General features: G+C 35.8%; 1 protein-coding gene across 3 annotated transcripts; it reads right to left on the bottom strand.

The window, feature by feature from the left end:
• Positions 1 to 429: 429 nt before the first annotated feature.
• Positions 430 to 19,728, bottom strand: LOC120636668. Of its 3 annotated transcripts, XM_039908234.1 has the most exons (10): positions 19,514 to 19,727; positions 16,360 to 16,477; positions 15,649 to 15,822; positions 13,918 to 14,042; positions 10,433 to 10,627; positions 9,298 to 9,623; positions 7,554 to 7,760; positions 5,863 to 6,023; positions 4,673 to 4,759; positions 430 to 504 (listed from the first exon to the last, which is right to left on the bottom strand). In XM_039908234.1, exons 1-10 carry the CDS (start codon positions 19,553 to 19,555, stop codon positions 473 to 475), a joined length of 1,467 nt encoding a protein of 488 aa, XP_039764168.1. In that variant the 5' UTR covers positions 19,556 to 19,727; the 3' UTR covers positions 430 to 472. The 3 variants fall into 3 exon arrangements, with proteins under 3 accessions (XP_039764168.1, XP_039764169.1, XP_039764170.1); XM_039908235.1 differs by lacking the exon at positions 15,649 to 15,822 and having other exon boundaries at positions 19,514 to 19,728; XM_039908236.1 differs by lacking the exon at positions 7,554 to 7,760.
• Between the last annotated feature and the right edge of the window lie 1,349 nt (positions 19,729 to 21,077).

The following is a 21,077-nucleotide window of genomic DNA, read 5'->3' as shown; positions in this document are numbered from 1 at the left end:
AAATAACACCATACAGATTCTGCTGCTGTTCGCGGAGTATAGCAGATTAAGCTTAATTTTCATTTTCAAAGTAACGCCTGCTTCTTTCCAATAACTACATTCATTTTCGTAAAGGCATTGATTCAATATAAGTTACCAATTCAATATCATTATAATTTACCTTTGCATCGCCTGTAGAGGTAACATGGACACCGCGTGATGTGATGAGTTATGTCTACCATTTTCTCGTCCTATTTCTATGAGATAAGACGAGTAAATGGGAACAGGCTATCGCGGCTCCAGGTTTGTTTCGGTTCTTGTAATCCTACGGGGCCCTCTTGCTTTCCCGGGCCGAACAATGTCCTTTGTCCTTCCCCAGGATACAATGTGTCTTGCCAAATTTAAACGATAATATTATAATGGTCAGTCAGAAAAAATAATAGACCAGCAGAATTTGTATCGAATTTATAATAGTAGTACGGATGTTTGTCTGTCAGAAGAGCACGTCTACTTCCTTGAGTGTCACTGTAACAAAACAAACTCTTAACACCCTGTAAAGGAGAACAAACTTAAGTATATAAAGTAACGTAGAGGGTAGTAAACAACTATGGTTACAAACAGTGGCGTGCACTTCATACATGCGCAAAAGCATTGCTTACCCAAAATTAATATATAACTCGTATAGGAGGAGGATTTTTGCCATTTTATGCAATTTTCCTGCCGTATGCATACCCTGGTGAAAAACCCAGTGCACGCCACTGGTTACAAAGAATGTTGGTGCACGAATTAAAAGTTAGGTTTACCTACTTAAGATAACCATGCTGGTAAGAACCATCGATTAAAAAAGTATTGACGCATAAATATGGACTACAATTTATTTTTTTATAGCTGTTAAGACCTACAGATTTTTTTAAATATATAGTTAGTTCTTTCAATTTCACTGAGCAGCAATCAATACTAAATAGGGCCTACAGTAAAATAAACCCGTTGGTCAATCATGTGTAGTGGTTAGAATTTTGGCAGTCTACATATCTCGAAGGGTATACTATACGCTTGACGAAATAACAATTTTTCCCGTTTTATCTCGTCTAATATGCTAAAAGGCATGTGAAGTCTATCAATCCACTCTTGGCCAGCGTTGTGGACTGCGGCCTTCACCCTTTTCATTCTGAGAGGGCTGACCCTATAGTGGGCAGATAATGGTTAAATGATGATTATCTCTTCTTATATCATATAGACAGGATGAGATAATGGTAGACATAATAATGTCGTGGGGCGCATTGCCAAATTTATAATAGTTATGTTTTGTGTTTTATATATAATTAGGATATAAGTTTATTATTTACTTATTCACAGGCTGTCCCACTGTGAATGGAAGAGAAACCTTAAACCATCCAGAGGGGTTTGACTAACGATAATAGATAAAACATATTTACTATAGACAAGTTGCTACGCCTTTGTGAGAGTAACAAAGGGTCGCTAAAATATTTATCTACCTAATGATATATGATACATATGAAAACTGCATTTTTATTTATATATCACTAGCGTACCCAGCCCGCTTCGCCGGGCTAGATTTTGCTTTATTTTATTTATACAATAAACTTACATCATTAAATTTTTAATTTAAGTCTCATAATATATTAAATCATTTATTTCTCTCCGTATTCATTCTCTTCTCGAGCGAGTGAAGATCATTATCTACACCCATGTACACCCTACAACAGAAAATCATCAAAGTAAATAAAAGCCTTATTTGACAGTTTGTCAGTTCAAAAAAGGAGTGCTCAGATCGTCACCAAACTTTACAGGATTACTCGCCAGGTCAATCCGGAGATTCCCTGAAAGTTTCATTGAAATCGGTCCATCCGTTTCGGAGCCTATACGGAACATACCCACACACTTTCTCTTTTATATATATAGAGATGTAAGATTGGTATTTATTTTCAATGAACAAAGCTCCAAAATTTTGCCGCTATGATAGGTATAACGCCGATTTCCGAATTATGACTCATGTCTATATTACAAAATTTGGTTTAAATTTTGTACCGCTTGAACTTAGAAGATCACACCCCACCAATATGTTTCCCTTGGTTTTCCTAATCCTAAGATTGCCTGGAAGAGATCGCTACTAAGCGATAAGGCCGTCCTTTGTATCCTACTTTTTAAGTGTATTTTTGTTGTATCCAATGTTTCTTTTTTCTATTTGTCGTGTACAAATAAAGTATATAAATAAAAAAAAAATAAGATCTCTGCGTATATCAAGTACTAGCAGTTTGTAGCGACTTGACTCGCGTTCGTTCTTGTTTTTACAGCATTCCGTAGGAACAGTTCATTTAAGAGATATGTGACAATAGCAGCAAAAAAATAGTCGATTGGTCTGGGTAAGCAACGTTATCTGGAGTCAGTTAAGGACTCATTCCTTTACTTTGGAGAATTTTGTGTACGTCGGTTTCAGCTCTTAACACTTTAAATTAAGAGAGAGAAGATGCTAAAAAATAGTATAGTATTCTGTAGATAGCGTTAAATTTACGTGTAGTTCTACAGATATTTTTAAGTAGTGTATTCTTGTTCAAAAATAGGTTTTAAAAATAACTTTTTCAATTAAGTGTATCACTAAACATAATTTTGCCTAGGTGTAGTCCATACTATTTTTAAACTCGTGATAACTTCTGAATTAAATATCCTATCAAACAAATTAAAAAGTATTTTACTGCTTCATAAATATCCTTGATGATAAAACTATTTATTTGAATAAGAATTAACACTGCGTTACAAATGCAACCCACTTTTGTTTCTACCGGCGATCTAATAAATTTAAAAACACAAAAGCTGCTACTGAAAATTAATAACGCTTGCGGAATTTTTATAGGTAATAATAAGTACTTTAACCATGTACTACATCATTTTTATATATGACCAATAATTTTCTCAAACCACGCCAAGTAATTAATTTTATAGAAAAAAAAATTCTACTTTGGGTTAATATATTGCAATTTTCTTAAGTATCTCCGATATTATTGAAAATAAATTATAGCCTATGTTTCTTCGTGATAGTTAAACTTTCTTTTGGTAAAGAAATTGTTAAAATCGGTCCAGTAATTTCGGAGACTATTCGGTACAATAAAACAAACAAACAAAAAATATCTTCTCTTTACAATATTAGTATACCTATTCTAGTTTATAAGGATTTTTTGTTTGTATCTAGAAGCATAGATATAGATTTTGTGAAAAAATATGCAAAATAAACAATCTTTAGCTAAGGAGCAAGGATGTACTAAAGTTCTAATTTGCCTATGACGTCACAACTGCGGCTATGGCACCCGGCGAGCGTTTTTGCAGGAAATATTTTTTTTAAATATAATTTTCAATTTATATCAACAAAACCTTTAACTTCTACAAAAATAACATATTTTTCTGGATGTAGTTTTTCAAAATTAGTCGCCATTACTATTTTTTTGTATTAGTCAACGATAAAAGTCCGTTTATTGAGCCAAACCGGAGAAAGAATGTTTAATTTATTTATTTATTTAAAAACAAGGTTTACTATGACCCGCAATTATTTGAATACATTAAGGTAAATAGTCCTAATTTGGCTATGGTGTGGGTGAGTATCTGACTCCTAACTAGTTATGCGGACTAGAGCAGAGTAAAGTTTAAAAACAATGCGTTGATTTACTGATGCGACGCGCCGAGGGGTGTTTGTTTTGGTAACCGTTCTTTGTTAGATAACATTCCAGGCGTTTCTTTAAAATTGAGTTTATAACATGTGACAATAGTCGCCACCAAACCGCATTCCTATGGGAGAGGAGGCTTTCCAGCGTTGAGATGTGAATAGGCTGATGATAGTAACGATCTTTTTGTATTTCATGTAACGAAATGCTTTTCAACGTAACCTTGAAATTTCAGTCTCTATCCTTGTCAAAAAAAAACGAAACGCCTTAGCAGTTTTACCACAAAAATAATTGGAGAACCGCGCCATCGGAAGGCTTGTAGTCCCACTGATAGGAGGTATGTATGTAATTTGCTTCATACATGAACCAAATTTATGAACATATTTATTTTTTTATGCTTTACTTATTGATACAGATATTAACGGTTACAAAAGATCAGTCCCCGGAAAAGATAATTATGGGCACCCTACAATAGCACTCAGCTGTTAACTTGCGATCATCGTTCTCGCACTCGGTCCTACGGTCTCAGCGATAATTCCATAAAAAACATGATAATAACTTAAATAATTAAAATTGAAAACCCATTACTTACCGATGCATACCACACATTACGATGTATTTTTTTAATCCACTAAAAGTTAGCCCATGACTGCAATCTCACCTGTTGGTAAGTGATGATGCAGCCTAAGATGGTAGTGGGCTATATTTATTTAGATACCTATTACGAGTAGCCATGATTTGCTTATTTTATTCTCGGACATGGTAAAAAAATATGAAAAATTTAGTGGAAATATGTCCCTTTACCGATACCGAACCACCAAAAAAAAATTCCGCAGTGGTTTCAAAATTATCCTGTATGTAGGTAGGTCTATACCTAATTTAAAAATCATATAAAAATTTCATTTAAAAATAGTACTACTTTAAGTGGTGGTAGTTAACCCCTGGAAGGTACTGAACCCTGTACCCTTTAAATATATGTTTTTGGAACACTTTATTTATATAAATCTTGCATTACTTACTCTTGCTATTCTGTGGTAGCCGAGTCTTTTGATGTTTTTTCAAAGTTTTCATGGTCATCTTTGGCATTGGGGGTGCACGGTGTACGGCTGAAATGCCAAATAACATCAACGGAGAGATCATGATATGCCCACAGGCATGTAAGACGTGGAAAAGCATCCGTGCCTAATATTGCTTATCTAGTTAATAATAATAATAATAAATAATAAATATACTACGACAATACACACATCACCATCTAGACCCAAAGTAAGCGTAGCTTGTGTTATGGGTACTAAGATAGCTGTTGAATATTTTTATGAATATATATATAAATACTTATAATACACAGATAAATACCCAGACACTGATAAACAATCATGTTAATCACACAAACATTTTCCAGTTGAGGGAATCGAACCCACGGCCTAGGACTCAGAAAGCAGGGTCGCTGCCCAGTGCGCCAGTCGGCCATCAAACACGATAATAACATAAATATTAAATCAATGGTCATAGGCAGTGAGCTTACAAATACTAGTCATGTATTAAATAAATGACCAAATCTAATATCACAGACGACTTTAAAAAGATCGATGAATGAATGAATGAATACACCTTTACTTGAACTGTTACTATAATAAAGCATTACGCATTAAATAACGCACACAATTTTGCGGCCTTACATTGCAAGCATAATAGCAGCTATTTTTCCAGGCAACCAATGCAATGGCGTAAATGACAAAATTACAGAAGAGAGGCAGGGCATGTTATAAGTACGTATAACATAATATATTAATAAATAATACCTTATAATAAATATAAAACCGTAGCAAGAGAAAATCCCTCAAGAAATCCTATGTCCGGAAGTGGTCGTATGGTTGGTGATCGAGATGATGATGATGATGATGAAGATATATATATATATATATAATAAAAAAAATATTACTTGAATTATTCTGTTATTTGCTTAAACATTTAAATCTTGAATACGTGTTAGTTATCTATAATGTTCTCAAGGAGGTGTAAAGTCTATTAATTCGCACTGGGCAAGCATGGTAGAATACGGGGTAAGGGAATGCCCTTAACTCTTGCATAAACCCTTCTCATTCAGATAGGAGACCGATGCCGTAAGTGCGTTATATAAGATAGATGATATAAAATATAACTTTATATATCGTAAACGTTGTTTTGGTTTTCTTAATCGCCTACTTACAAGTTTTTCTGCCGGAAGCGACACCTATTGCTGTATAGTCAGCCAGCGGGATCGGAGGCGGTTCCTCATCGGAAGGAAGATCCCAGTACAATCGGTACGGGGCCTCTGGGATGTAGGTCCAAGGTAATTGTCCACTTAGCTCGGGAGCAGTGTCCCGACGACTGCAAAACAAATATAGTTCTTTCGCTAAAATAGTTTACGCGTCTGAAAGTGGTCTCTTGCTCACTCCGAAAGGCGTACGTCGGCTCCTTCACAGAGTCGGCACCTACTGAACATCTATTAGTGCGTTGCAATTCAGATTATTAATACTTAGTATTAGATTATTAATTCTTTAATTAATGCAATTATTTATGTAAATAGATCAAATTTATAAAAGATTAGTATCTACTAAATGATTAAATAAAGCACCTCGCCCGATTTTTTCCACAATATCTCACTCTAATATCTATATAAAATAGCGTCTAGGTGTAACTTCTGCAAACTATTCAAGCAAACAAATTTTGCAATGCCCAATACGCAATTTAAAACGGTGACCATAGGTATCTATTATTTGCCCGATTCGATTACGCTATCCGTATATTCTATCCTACGGTATCAAGCATCGTAGGATATAGGTACGTCACTTTGGGTGCCTTTTATATCATTATATGACGATCGCGCATCTCTTTAAAGTCTGTGTCAGCGCGTTTCAAATGATCGGTTAAACACCAAATATACATGTCTAATAACATGAGATGGTGATAACAAAAATAAATGAATATAATTTAAGTTGGTTGTTGACTTCATCTTAGACAGGAGCGCATTTAAAACTCTGAATTTGCAATTTTCATCTTAGTGCTATGTAAAAAGTACCTACATAATACACGTATACATGCCATCATAGGTGACTTCTTTAGATCACCTTGAGTTTAAGCGTATCAGAGCCGAGCAGAGAGTGGTACGCGGTACGATGTAATTTTACGCAGTTGCCAAACTCTGCTCTGATTAGTAGCGTGCATAGACGGCATGCACACGGTATGCAGATTATATAAAATGATAAAAATCTCCAGTACGAGTTATAAAAAAACTTAAGGACAGGAACGATGCCTGTCCTTAAGTTTTAAAGAGTTATAAGTAGCCTACCCTTAAGTTTTAATAACTCGTACTGGATTAATATCTCGCTTCATATCTGCATACCCTGTGCATACCCTTTATGCACGCTACTGATCAGAGCAGAGTATCGCAACTGCGTAAAATTGCCGGGTATCTGCATAACCGTCCTACAATTACGCTGAACCAACGCCGTGCGATGTACCAACACGCGTAGCACGTTCGCAATCCACACTAGCCCAGCGCGGTGGAGTACTGCCCAAACCCTTCTCATCATGAGAGATAACCCGTGCCCTGTGGTGGGCCGGTACTGCGTTGATATGAGAGATTTTGGTCTTTATGGTACGGCATGGGTATACCGCGATATTGCCCGCGATTTCGTCCGCTTAAGTTTCGGTTTTTAAATATACCGTTGTTCATTTTTCGAGTACTAAAAGGTTAGAACTACTAAATTTAATCTGCCACGTAAAGATTTTGGATAGGATTGATTATTAATTGCGGATGTAGGCGGATAGACATTAAGCGAAAGCAGCCCACGACCAGATCAGCAGTACACAGAATGATGATGATAAAAATGGTACCTATGTTATACATATGCCTACCCTTTGTTGAAAGTTATATTTGCGTCGCTCATCTGTGCCTTAGCCGGAAGTGATTGAGGGGCCGAAATCGGTCCAGACGGGTCTTTAACCGAGCGGTCCAAGCGATGCTGCACGGCCGCAATCATATTCTCCACCCGCTGAGGTAGCGATAATAGGTTTTCGGGGAAGATCACCGCACGGCGATTAGAACCCCGCATCTGCGGTGATCTAAAATAATTAATATTTTCATCATTTGTAACACGGATCTTATTTCATCGCATCAAGACGATGATATAGCTAGAAAAATGTGGTGAATAGGTAGGTATTCGACGTTGCGCTGACGGCTGAGCCTGCCTTCCCTCGTAGAGTTCAATAGTGACAACTGTAGCTCAGATCGATTCCACTTGTAAAATTTTTATGAGATCGACGTTTCGTATTCCCTTGTTTCAATTACTTTTGACGGGAAAATTTTAAGAAAACTTACATCGAAGTTTGGGAAGTATTTCCGAATACTGCTAAAACGTGACCTCTTTTTTTTCTTTTTAATATTAATAGCAGGCAAACGAGCAAGTGGGTCACCTGATGTTAAGTGATCACCACCGCTCATAAACATCTGCAGCACCAGAGGAGCCACCGATTCGTTGCCGGCTTTTAAAGAGTTTTTTTTATCCACCCCTTGAATAACCCTAGATTGTTTTTTGGTGGAAACACATCAGATGGGAGATTTTTCCACCATTTGCAAGTGCACGGTAACAATGATCTGGTATTGCGCATAGCAGAAGAATACCAGGCATCCAGATGAAGAGGATGGAGGGACAGGGAAGGAGGTATCAATGCAAAAAAATCTTAAGAGAGTGTTCTGAAGAGTTTTTTCCATACGATCAATAGCACACAAAGGGAGCTAACATATCTTCGGTGCCCCAGGGACTCCAAACTACAAGTCAATTTGGGATTGTCGACAAGTCGAAAAGCACGCTTTGGATCCGATCAAATGGAAGAATTTGGTAAAGAAGTGCTCCCGCCCAAAGATGTGAGTAGTACACCATGTGAGGTCTTACATAAACTTTATGAAGCTGGAGTCTATGCTTTGACGCAAAGTAACGTTTTGCTCTATTAAGCACAGCACAAGCTTTTTGGAAGCTGGTCTACCTTTACCTTCCAAGTTAGCGTGGAATTAGACTTCGTTCGAGATATTGACTTCGAGGATCCCAATGCTATTAGAAGTAGTGAGGAGAGTATTCTGGAACTTAAGTGCTTCGGAAAACACGGTTTTTTTAGCCGTAAAAGTGCAGACGTGGGTCTTGGTGGGGTTAAACTGTACAATGTTTTGTGCACCCAGCAACACCCGAGCTATCATCTGCATAACAATGGAAGCTATTATTATCGAGCATGTCATTGACATGTATAATAAACACTGTGGGCGATAACACTTAACCCTGGGCAACAACAGCATTAATGGAATGGGTTAGAGCAAAAACCGTCATTAAGGAAGCTGGCATATCATAGTAGCTTCGAAAGAAGTATCTTATGCCATAGTTGATCGAAGGCTCTTGCGATATCTACCCTAACTGCTAGAGCTTTCTATCAATCGCCTCCGCCCAACGGTAGGTGAGATAAACCAAAAGGTCACCAGCTGATCTACCATGTCGAAAACCATATTGGCGATCGCTAATAAGCTGATGCTTGATCTTGGGAAAGTTATACTACCCATTAAATTATTATAATTATAAAACACTAACCAAAAAATTTAAATAAAACAATTTACCTTTCTGATGAGTGCTCGATAGTCTCATATCGGTCTATCACTTTATCCTTTGATTGTACAAAAGTATCCTTCGCAAATATCTTTTTCTTGATGTTCTGGAAGGTACGGCTGAATCTCGCCCGTGGCATATTGAACCCGTATGTTTTATAATAACTTTCATTCAAGTTTTCAGTGCTACTATCAAAACTACTATCATTATTTGCATCTTCAATTATATCTGATAGATTTTGAATCTCCCCAATGTTTAGGTTATTGTTTTCCTTTGCTAATGGAGTGCTGTGTCGCGGTTGTTGAACTGCAGGAATCGCAATATTGGGACTCTCAACCTGTTCATCATAGAAGTGTTCGAATGAAAACATTGCTAATTTAATTGCTACTATTTGTATAAACTGCTTCAGTGGTGCGAGTTTGTGGGCTTTATCAAATGCCAGTATTTTTAAAAGAAAAACTCTATACGAATACTCTATACGAACCCCGCGCCTCGCCTTAAAGGTATGATATCAAATAGTCCTTAGAAGTAGGTTAGTTAATTACGATAATTTATCAAATTGAAATATAATATTTGTGTGACATATATTTTCCACTTAAGACTTAGGACTTAAGTGCACTACACCTTGGAAACGCTTAAATCGGATGCCTGCGAAAATGTAAAATTTAAATTATTGATGTTGGAAAAAAACAACTGCTGAGTTTCATTCCGGCTTCTTCTCTGTAGAATCTGCCTTTCGAACCGGTGGTAGGATCACTATACAAAGACAGACATGACGTTTCAAAAGTGCTTTTAAGGCTTGCTTGAAATAAATGAATTTTGAATTATGATTCGGCGGTGCGATATGTTTAGGGATTCGGCCCATGACATGAAAAATATAACAATTCGGTTTTTTTAACATGAAAAAAAAAAGATACTCGTAATACTAACACCGAAATCCACACCTTTTGGCAAGTTAGCCTAAAGAAAATCGATTGCCTAGGAATATTGTATGGTTAGGCGTTACTTACTTAGGTATAGCCTTGTTCGTCGTTAGTGGAAACGGGCATTACACCCATTAACTGGACTTTGACAGATACTTAACTACATTTTAATCATTGCATTCAAGCTCGAGATTCTAACGGTAGAAGTACATTTAAATCTTACCAAGTTTAAATCGGCTTTTTTGGATTTGTTTTTATTCAGCGCCACAAGTATAATCACTACCACATTCACTATGAAAATAATTATGAAGCGAGAATATATGATGACCATGATCCAGGCGGTGGCAGACGTGTCAATAGAAATCCCACCAACGCCGTTTGCTGTCCCACCTATATAGTTCATAATATTGTTAAGAGTCTGAAATAAAAAGAAAACATGTCTAAAATTCGCCTAGGCGCTGCTATAAACTAAACTGAACTGACATGAAATCGAACAATAAGGTAGAAGGCACGCGACTATGAGGCACATCTCAATCCACGTGGTCAGTTCAATTTAGAGAAACTGTTGTATTATATAAATATACAATATATGATGTGACGTCATAAGTATACAAATATATGATGCCCATATATTGTACACTTATGACGACCTCCTTGGCGCAGCGGTGAGCGCTGTTAGCTGTCTGTGTAGGAAGTTCCGGGTTCGATTCCTGGCAGGGGCAATAAGAGATTTTTTTATAGTTTCTGAATTTTCTCTAGTGTGGTCTGGTGGGAGGCTCTAGCCGTGGCTAGTTACCACCCTACCGGCAAAGACGTGCCGCTAAGCAATTTAGAGTTGCGGTGCGATGCCGCGTGGAAACCTATTAGTGATATCAGGTTAAAGACTACCATACTCCCTAACAGGTTAACCCGCTACCAACTTATACTGCATCATCAGTTACCACCAGTTTAGATTGCAGTCAAGGGCTCACTTCTAGTGGAACTAAAAAAAAAACTAAATACTGCTAAATTATCGCGAACTCTGCATATATTTTACACGATCCTATATAATGACGATTTGACTGAAGAGAGAATATTCAATAAATAACAACACTTCAACTTCACTTCACTTCACTTCACTTCAACACTGCAACGTGCTGCCCTGTGCCCATCAACCTGAAGTGCAGATTTTATACCTGTCAAAAATTTCTGTACCGAATAGGCAGACCAACCTATTCGCTACATCATTCTAAATACCAATACAAAAATTATGGTACAGGTACCAAATCTATTTTTATTCTATCATTTAATGCAATGCTTAAAAAAAAATAAAAAAAAATTATTAGAAAAAAAATCCACCCTCCGCTTGCGGGGGGCTTATGAATGCAAAAGCAACCGGCGGTAAGGGCTCCGCGGTGAGAAACCTCCTCACAATACGCACCGTTTCAAGGACAACTGCCTTCTGTATCTTCTATTTATTATTATTAAATGATTAAGTTGAGTTTAGGCCCATATTAACGACCGCATATATATAGGATATCTATCAAATTATTTGTAAATTTAAGTAAAAAAATAACAAAATTCTAGTTGCTTTTGAATGTGTCCCGTTTTGGTGACAAAAAGAACAGACGATTGCGCAGAAAATGAGTATCTACGGATTCCTTTGACGTTCCCTCTCCAATTATTTGAAGCTTACGCTGGGTACAATAGTCCTAATATAGCACAAGATATTTTAGTTTCATATAAGGTTGAACATTAAAAGAGTCTATCAATAAAACTCAACGCTGAATAGTTGCCAGGTTGACAATGTAGTTTACCTAATGAGTCTGAGGAAGCCGCGGGACGAAATGGGCACCAGATCGAGGAATTTGGCACTTCCTACAAAAAATCTGATGACATGACGATAATGAACATTTCGAAGGGTTCAGTTTACCTTCAAATCCGTTCAAAGTCATAACATAGTGCCCTATTGCTGGGCCGAGGCGATAAGTAATTTGTTATATGTTAAATCGAGACACTAGCGGGTAATCTCAGCTCAGCTGCTTATGCTGTCAGAAAAATTAGACAGTTAACAGATGTTGAAACTGCTAGGCTTGTTTATTTTGCATACTTCCATAGTGTAATGTCGTATGGGATCTTGTTATGGGGCAGAGCTGCTGATATAGAAACTATATTTATACTACAGAAAAGAGCTGTGTGATCGATATATAAACTTAGATAACGCGAATCCCTTCGTACCAAATTTAAAGAAATACTTACAGTAGCCTCGCAATATATTTATAATAATATTATCTTTATTAAACAAAACATAAGTATACAAAAAGTCGATATAAACAGTCGACTAACTAGAAACGGACATAAATTAGTTATATCTGCATATTGTCTGAGAAAAGTACAGAAATCATTTGTGGGGATGGGTATATGCTTTTATAACATGATACCGAAGGTAATATTAGATCTACCTTTACCTAAGTTTAAACAATATATTAAAACACATTTAATAAATCGTGGTTACTACACGATTGATGAATTCGTAAACGACAAGGCTGCTTGGAAGCAAGCCACTCCGCTCTCATCTCTCACAAAACAGAAAAATTCTAATGATTGTTAAACTTTAAAATGATGTTGGTAAAGAGCAATCTGCTGAGTTTCTTGCCGGCTCTTCTCAGTGGAATCTGCCTTCCGAACCGGTGGTAGAGTCACTACAAACAGACTTGACGTTTCATAAGTGCCTCAATTAATTAGGCCTACTTGAAATAAATGAATTTTAAATTTTGAATTTGAAATACATCTATTTAACATTTAACAACAGTGCAGCAGCGTGAACTTTTTTTACAAATAATATAAAGTACTTATAAACAATCAATGAATAACAATAAGTATTCACTTGTTATAATTGTCTTTTTGAATTTACTTTTATGCTCAGTTGTTATATACCAAGAACAATTTTTATTGACCAACTGACAGACGTCAGGAAAACATTCTTTCAGCCTTTCAGCGGGCTTTAAGTAGTTTCTGACGAAGAACTTCTGAAGAAGTTAGTTTATGACTTATCGTTAACTTTTGTTTATTTAATAGTTGTAATAATTTGTATGTATGCATGTGCGTATGCTTTATGCATTTTAACTCAAGAATGCGAAATAGGGGTTTTATGCCCGTTTTCATTACGCCTAATTTAAGGAGATTCTTAGGTCATTTAGGCCGTCCTAGGTTCCTAGGTTCTTAGGTCAACCGTTCACCAACAAGAGTTGGTCGGTGGTGGTGGTTGGTGGTGGTAGGTAGATGTAAACTTAGGAATATCCTTAGATTACGCGTTACTTATTTAGGCATTGCCTTGCTCTTCGTTATTGAAAACGGGCATAAATCTACCATTTTACTTGCACGATTCAGAGTTTGATAAGTGAAAATGATTTCTCGATTGCGAGCGATCAACTCTTGTACATCTATTCTGTAGCTGGATGGGCACTAAGCGTAATTCATAAACGAGATACTTGCGTAATCGACGTATACATTAAGTTGTGGTAGTTAAGGTCTAAATTGTCATAGTGTTAGCTTATTTATCACATTATAGAAAAGATAGATTTAAGACGGGCGACATCGCTGGGTGCCGCTGTAGGCAAGCGGCCCAGGACCGTGGTTTGGGGGACTCGCGACCAAATACCGACGTCCAGCAGTGGACGTTAATTGTTTGAATTGATGAAATATAAATAAATTAATGATTGAACTTACCCTAGTATGAAACGAGTCGTTGGCAAAAATTACGGTGGCAACGAGATCAACAGCGCACACAGCGACCGTCACGGCTACCCAGGGCCATCTTATTGGTCTAGAATACTCATTCAGCGTACCACCAGCTGAAAATCAAATTTTAATTTAAACAAAAATTTATACATCAAATAGACTTTATAATCACTTTAAAAACCGCAAGACTGTTTAGTGACTCCAAATACAAAAAAAAAAACAGTTCTCATGATACTTATATTGTGTATTTTCTATCATGAAAGATAAACAAAAGCTTTATTTACTTTCATATCTAGAAAAAGATAACAGTAGTAAACGCTTATCTCGATTCGCCCAAATTCCAAACTTAGTTTTGATAAAAAAAAATATAAATTCCCTGAAGCAGAGGAGAGTGCTGTCTGATAATTTCTGAACTTCTCTGGTCAGGTTTGGTGGTCAGACAAAAATTTTAATCTCATTAGCTACGGTCCTGTTTCTTTCTGCTTTAGAAAGCTACACTCTTAGCCTAGCTATATTTAACATAAGCTTTGTGTTTTTTTTAATAATAATAAGATATTAAGGTCTCAAATATTAGTATTTCGTAAAGCAATCCAGAAGAAAATATCTAACAGGACGTTTAAGTATAAGTGTAGTAGTAGCGTGTCTAAAAAAATTAATACTGTTAAAAATCTTTTGGTAAACAACATACTAGAACATTAAACGATAAAAAAGTTTGAGTGCGATTTGCTCTAGCTTCATAGCTAATTAATTATTAATTGTCTGTGACATTTTGCTAACAAGGTAACAAAAAGAACCCCGGCTAAGATTGTTGTGTCTTCTTGAAAAGCGCGCGTTTGGAACCTCCTAGCTTTTAGTTATAAGTTAACGACTGTATCACAGTCACCTCAAAATAATGTAAACTTATATGTATAAACGCTTCATAAGTGCCTGTGATAGGCCTACATGGAAAAAGAATTTTTGAATTTGAATTTAAATACTTCAAAAATCGAACTAAAATAAAATCCGTGTAGTCATCATCTCTAGGCATAGGGCTTTCTATCTTTTGTGTTTAGGCCGCAATAGCGCACTTTATGCCGAAAGTAATTTAAACGTGAAAAGGTCCTTTTCAATCGTCATTACTAGGCATAAAATATTATTCTTTTAAATAAAAATAAATAAATAAATATACTACGACAATACACACATCGCCATCTAGCCCCAAAGTAAGCGTAGCTTGTGTTATGGGTACAAAGATGACTGATGAATAATTATATGAATAACATACATAAATTATAATATATAGATAAACACCCAGACACTGAAAAACATTCATGTTCATCACACAAACATTGTCCAGTTGTGGGAATCGAACCCACGGCCTTGGCTCAGAAAGCAGGGTCGCTGCCCACTGCGCCAATCGGCCGTCAAAAATTAAGACAATCTTATGTAGATATAGATTTACATTATGTTATTCATGCGTAGTTTAGGAGACAAAATAAGTTACGATCGATAGTGTGGTTTGCACTAGGCGTCCCAGGGTCGAGTGGCAAGTTTACGTCTATGAGTACGCTATTCTTAATTAATAATATTACCCATAGTTAACGCGTGAATAAAAGGTAGGTTTATTAAGAGATTATTGTCAGCATTGCACTATCGTCTGTTCTATTTGTGAAAAATACTTGAAGACCCAACAAACATGGATGAATACACAATTTATTAAGTACCATTGTCAATAATTACCTAAGAGGATACTGCTGGAAATTGCCCACAGGAATCCCAGTGATAAGTAGGTGCAGTTGATAATAAATGTACGGGTTGCAGTGAAAGGTTCTTTAGGAATCAAGACGAAGGCCTGGTTTGCAATGCCTTCAATCGCATGGCCGATAGTAATGACGTTGCCGTGACGAGCCGGGTCTGTTAAAAATATAAATATTACGAAATCTTTAGGTAAAGAACTTTCTAGAGTTACCTAAAGGTAACGCGAGACTAGTTTTTTTGGAAGTCGTGATGTCCCAAACAATACAAATATTAGAAGAGTTAAAGAACAAGAATTCCATATCTGAAAATGGGACAGAGGATCTGTCAGATTTTTCACGAAACCACAGAGAAACTACAGCTATTTTAAATTTAGAACAAGATTTTGATGAGGATTATCTAGAAGACTAAACATCGGTGGCTATAAAAACGCAACCACGGGACAACATTGGATGGGAATATCGTGAAGATCAAGAAGAAGCAATAATGGAACAGAAGAAGTATTATTTTTTATATTTGTGTTTCAAGTAACAGCGCTCGCGAAACGGATTAGCTCTTTACAATAGTTTTAGAGTGGGTATACACAACTGGCGTAGATACTGGGCTATGATCTTGACTTTTGGTACTACCCGATTAAAAAAAAAACGTGAGGTTGCGACGACAGCCGACCATAATAAAATTTATAAAATTACTTACTATGGTAGTATAATATTTTAATAAAAATTAGATGGGGCAGTTCCCGCAAAAAATCGATGAATCCCAAATATTGAGCGATGCTCAACACACTCAGCACTACCTGGGTTACTGCTTGCAACTGAAAAAAAAATACATATAGATAATTCATGTTAATATAATATCATTAGCATCATAATCCAATAAAAATCGTAAATAAATAAATAAAAAAGAAATTATAAAATAAAGAAATATTAAATAATTACAAAATTAGATTTCATGATAAATTTAAGGAATATTTTGACATTAGATGAAGAGACAAGGGTATTTAGTATACAACTATTAAATGTCAGCTACCCGTAAATTGTACAACTTATTTTCAATGTGTTGTGTTATGTCGTTGTTGTACATGTTTTTCTTGGTGTATAATAAACTATACTTTCTTAATTTTTACTGAACTCGATGAATCAAACTTGTAATCCGATTAAGTCACAGTATGAATCTTAGAAATGAAAAAAAAATTTAATCCGATTTTTAGTCACTCATGTCACGCTCTGAAAATGATGATGACACAGACCGCTCACGACGTCACCTCCGAATACCCCGTTCGGGATAAATCGGTTATCGGAGCGTCCGTGGCGTCTCCCATAATATCATTATCAATATAGTGATAACACACATACACTCTATTCACTCGAATTATTGCTTGCGTTCCAGTTTTCTAGTTCAATTAAACTTGCATAGGTTCTCAAAGTTATTTCGCCCATTGCCCACTTAAACACGCATTAAAATCGACATGTTTTTCAGCTAGAAACAGGTGCACTAGTATCGAACTGGTTAAGACCGAATTTGAGATACTTTCAATTTTTTCTACTTAATTGTAGAAATCTCTTTCAATTACTTTACTTTTTACTTTCTTTTTTTTACAATCCTGATTTATTAATAATTTTGTTGATATAAAATCATTGCATATCTGTCGAAAACGAAAGAGTATGCACAGGGTATGCAAACGGTATGCAGCTGATTTATAATGAAGAAAATCTCCAGTACGAATTCTAAAACACTTAAGGATAGGCATTGTAACAGTTATAAAAAGCCTAACCTTAAGTATTTATAACTCGTACTGGAGATTTTCTTTATTTTATATCATCTGCATACCCTCTATACAAGACACTGCCTTCGCTTAAATACGCTTTTTAAAAACCGTAATTTTAAATTGCTGTGTCATCATCATAATCACCATGTGAACCAGGAAGGATGTGCCCCGCAAGACTAGGTCTTTTTTGGGGAGTTCCAAATCCACGGTGTCGTGCTAGGGTTCTGAGGCTCCCAGCAACTCGTTTGAAGTCATCTGTCGAGGTCGAGCAACGCCACGTTTACCGGTCACCACTCCAGCACCGTGGGTCGTGGGTATGAGATATGGTTACTAAGTAATTATCATATTGTTTTGCTAATTTAAAAAGACGTTTTCGTTTTTTTTTTTCAAATTAAAATAACAGGTTTATTTTAAAATAGACAATAATTAAATGAAATCGCAAATAGCATAAAGGTCAGTATTTAAAATTAAATTAAGCTTTGTCATTATAACTAACCAACTTTGTTATACAACTAAAAAGCAAGAAATAAATATTAATAACATTTTTAAGTCGGTGCCAAGTAAAATGTAGAAAGGTACTATGAATAGATCATATACTTCATTTTCTTTTTTATATATTAGCAAGGATAGGTTGAGTAATTTTCTATTAAAATCGGTTGGTTTTTTGGTTTTTTTCAAGATTTTTAGCGGGTAGGTTTGGAATCATATCTAAGTTATAATAGCCGAATGTCAACTGCTTATATCCTTCTACAAAATATTGCTTTTATGCTATATTGCTAGCCGGGGCGATAATGCTTGAAGAGTTCTCCCGAAACCACACTATCAGTTCTATTATTGTGAGCGAGCATACAATCAAAGCGCAACCAGTGTAATATTTATTATTTTGTAGTTCCAGTGGCCATCCGAGGCCTTCATTATCAGTTTCACTTGAACAATTGATGCTTTTCGATAGAAATTTAAAAAAATACTTAAATCGCTATAGGTATCCTCATAGAGGCAAGAATTCCCTCAATTTCCCCAAGATCCTTTCAACAGATCTTGACCTGATGAAAATTGGACCACGTGGGAAGTATACCGTATATAGAAATTTTTTTTTCAAATCGGTTTATAAATGACAGTTCTGAGCTGACAAACAAAAAAAAATCGAATAAAAATTAGATAAACTTTTGCCCATAATTTAAATTAAACAAAATCCGTCGGTTCTCTCCTATAAAAAAACCTTTTCTTATGTTATTCAACTGCAAGATTGCAGTCAAGGGCAAGCTTAAAGTGGAATAAAAAAAGAAGTTAGCCCTTAACGGCAATAATTTTCTATAAACCGGGTGGTAAGTGATGATGCAATCTAAGATGGTAGCAGACTAACCTTTTAGGGAGTGTGGCGGTTATATTAAACCTATGCCTAGGTTCCCTTATCGGTTTCTACGTACCGTACTGGACATAGTACTTTAAATCGCTCAGCGACACTTCTTTGTCGGTAGGGTGGTAACTAGCTACGGCGGAAGTCTCCCGCCAAACCAGAGAAAAGTAACTAATTGTTTAAGTTCGCACAGCAGTATTTTTCACCCTCAAATGTGGAGACATATTTTCCCAAAGTGATAGTACACCTATCACAAAATAAGTAGTTCCATCTTAGCATCGATGCGTACGGTTTTGCAGTATACATACAGTGGATGTCGACTGCTCCTGCGCAGACCAGTTGCAACATTAGATTGGACTATTTTTTTTTGAAGTATAAGCTATAGTAGTAGTATACCAACCTCCTTCCAAAATAAGTATAATTTCAAATACATTCGCGTTATAAAATCACTCGTTTGGTAATGTAGGTATGGCATTAACAAAAGCGAAATAACACGTTCCAGCTAACTATATTAACACAATATGTTATACTCGATTAGTACCTCATACTATGAGAAATGGGAAATCTATGAAGTTAGAAGCAAACGAATAAAAATAAACAACAAGAAGGCGTATAATATTTCAAAACGAAATTCTTCATTGCTTTTAAGAGATGAAAAGTAGCAGTCGCGTCCATAGGAAACTAAAAAAACTAGAGATAAGTATCAAGAAATTAAATCTACTTACCAAGGTCGTGACGCCAGCACAAATCAATAATTTTTTTCCCATTTTTGTTATTTGGTTTATTTAATTCGTGTCGTTGTAATAGTTAAATGGCTGATAAATATAAAAGGATTATTCAATGAGGCGTACAGTGCCGCCAGCTTCTCACTGCGTCAGCGCAATCTCTCGAGTAGACCCGCACCCGATAAGATTCACAATCGCAATAGATCAGATAAATCAAATGTTTAACCGAAGATTTTTAAAACACGTATACCTACCTACATTTTCCGTTACCTTACGAAATGTTGATATTGTGGTAGTGATGTGCAGCTTGCGATCGATTGATAGATAATGATGCAAACGGTACACGAATTTTTTTTACGTGTCATTTCTCGAGTCTTGAGTACACTTTCAATTGTCAAATTCTACGGGCTCATTCAGTGATTTATTATATTATATTATTATTATATCTATTACTTTTATCTAGTTACGCCAAATGAAGTATAACTTCTAACGCGTGTACATAAGTACACACACGTTTTTTTTTTTTTAATTTTTGTCTGTCTGTCCGCGCATAAAATGATAAATACTGAACGGATTTAAATAAATTTTGGTATACTGGTAGCTGATATTCCGGATCAACATAAAGAATAAGTTTCCTCCGGGAAATGGGATGAAATTTTTTATCAGTTTTACACCACAGCTCCGTTAAATTTAAACGGTTTTTAATAAAAAAAAAAAAAATTGGAAGGGTATACTATAAAGCATGTTTTGTCTAATTTTAATAAAGATCTGATAAGTATTATCAGGGATAAAGGACATAACTCTTCACAGATAACAGCTAGTCGCAAGTCATATGTAACAACGATCGAATGTATGCGTACCATCCTGCTAATATTATAAATGTGAAAGTTTGCCAGGATGGATGTATGGATGGATAGATGTATGGATGGATGGATGGATTTTTGTAACGCTTTAACGCCTAAAAATAAAAATTGTTAAAAAATTGAGTGCCACACATCTCACAAACAAATAAAAACAAACGCGTACGTAGTCGTGGGCAACAGCTAGTTATAAATAAAATATATACAAATCGGTGAAAAAATGACTTCCGTATAGTTATAAGCCTTTTCCCATGTTTTATTTGATCTTAAACATCTATAATGTTATACGTTTAGAGAAGAAGTTGAAAAAGTTATAGGTTACATTATAGCATCAACTTACGACCCATGGCGGACGCGAGTTATACCGCACAGCTAGCTGTAAATAACTCCTTAGGTCACGCAATTGGCAAAAAAACTTTGCATCACTACATGCTGTTGCTGATATAATACAAGCGACCTAATTATATACGAAGAAGAGTGATATATGTCAAATGATCGGAAAAGATCTTCTATCGATCTATCTTTTCTCTTATTCTGCTCAGCTCTATAATGCAGGGTTCTGTAATTTTGATAAAGCGGGTATTTATTAAATTATTTTTAATGTTGGTAGTATTGTTTCATCACGGATGCATTTAAAAAATCTTGGAATATCCACTCGGTGCAAATATGCCACTTGGTATTTTGTTGGTCGTTTAACTTAAAAA

Source organism: Pararge aegeria, chromosome Z, assembly GCF_905163445.1.
Source record: "Pararge aegeria chromosome Z, ilParAegt1.1, whole genome shotgun sequence".
Taxonomy (NCBI): domain Eukaryota; kingdom Metazoa; phylum Arthropoda; class Insecta; order Lepidoptera; family Nymphalidae; genus Pararge; species Pararge aegeria.
The sequence above is the reverse complement of the archived record's forward strand: the minus strand, read 5'-3'. Positions and strand labels throughout refer to the sequence as shown.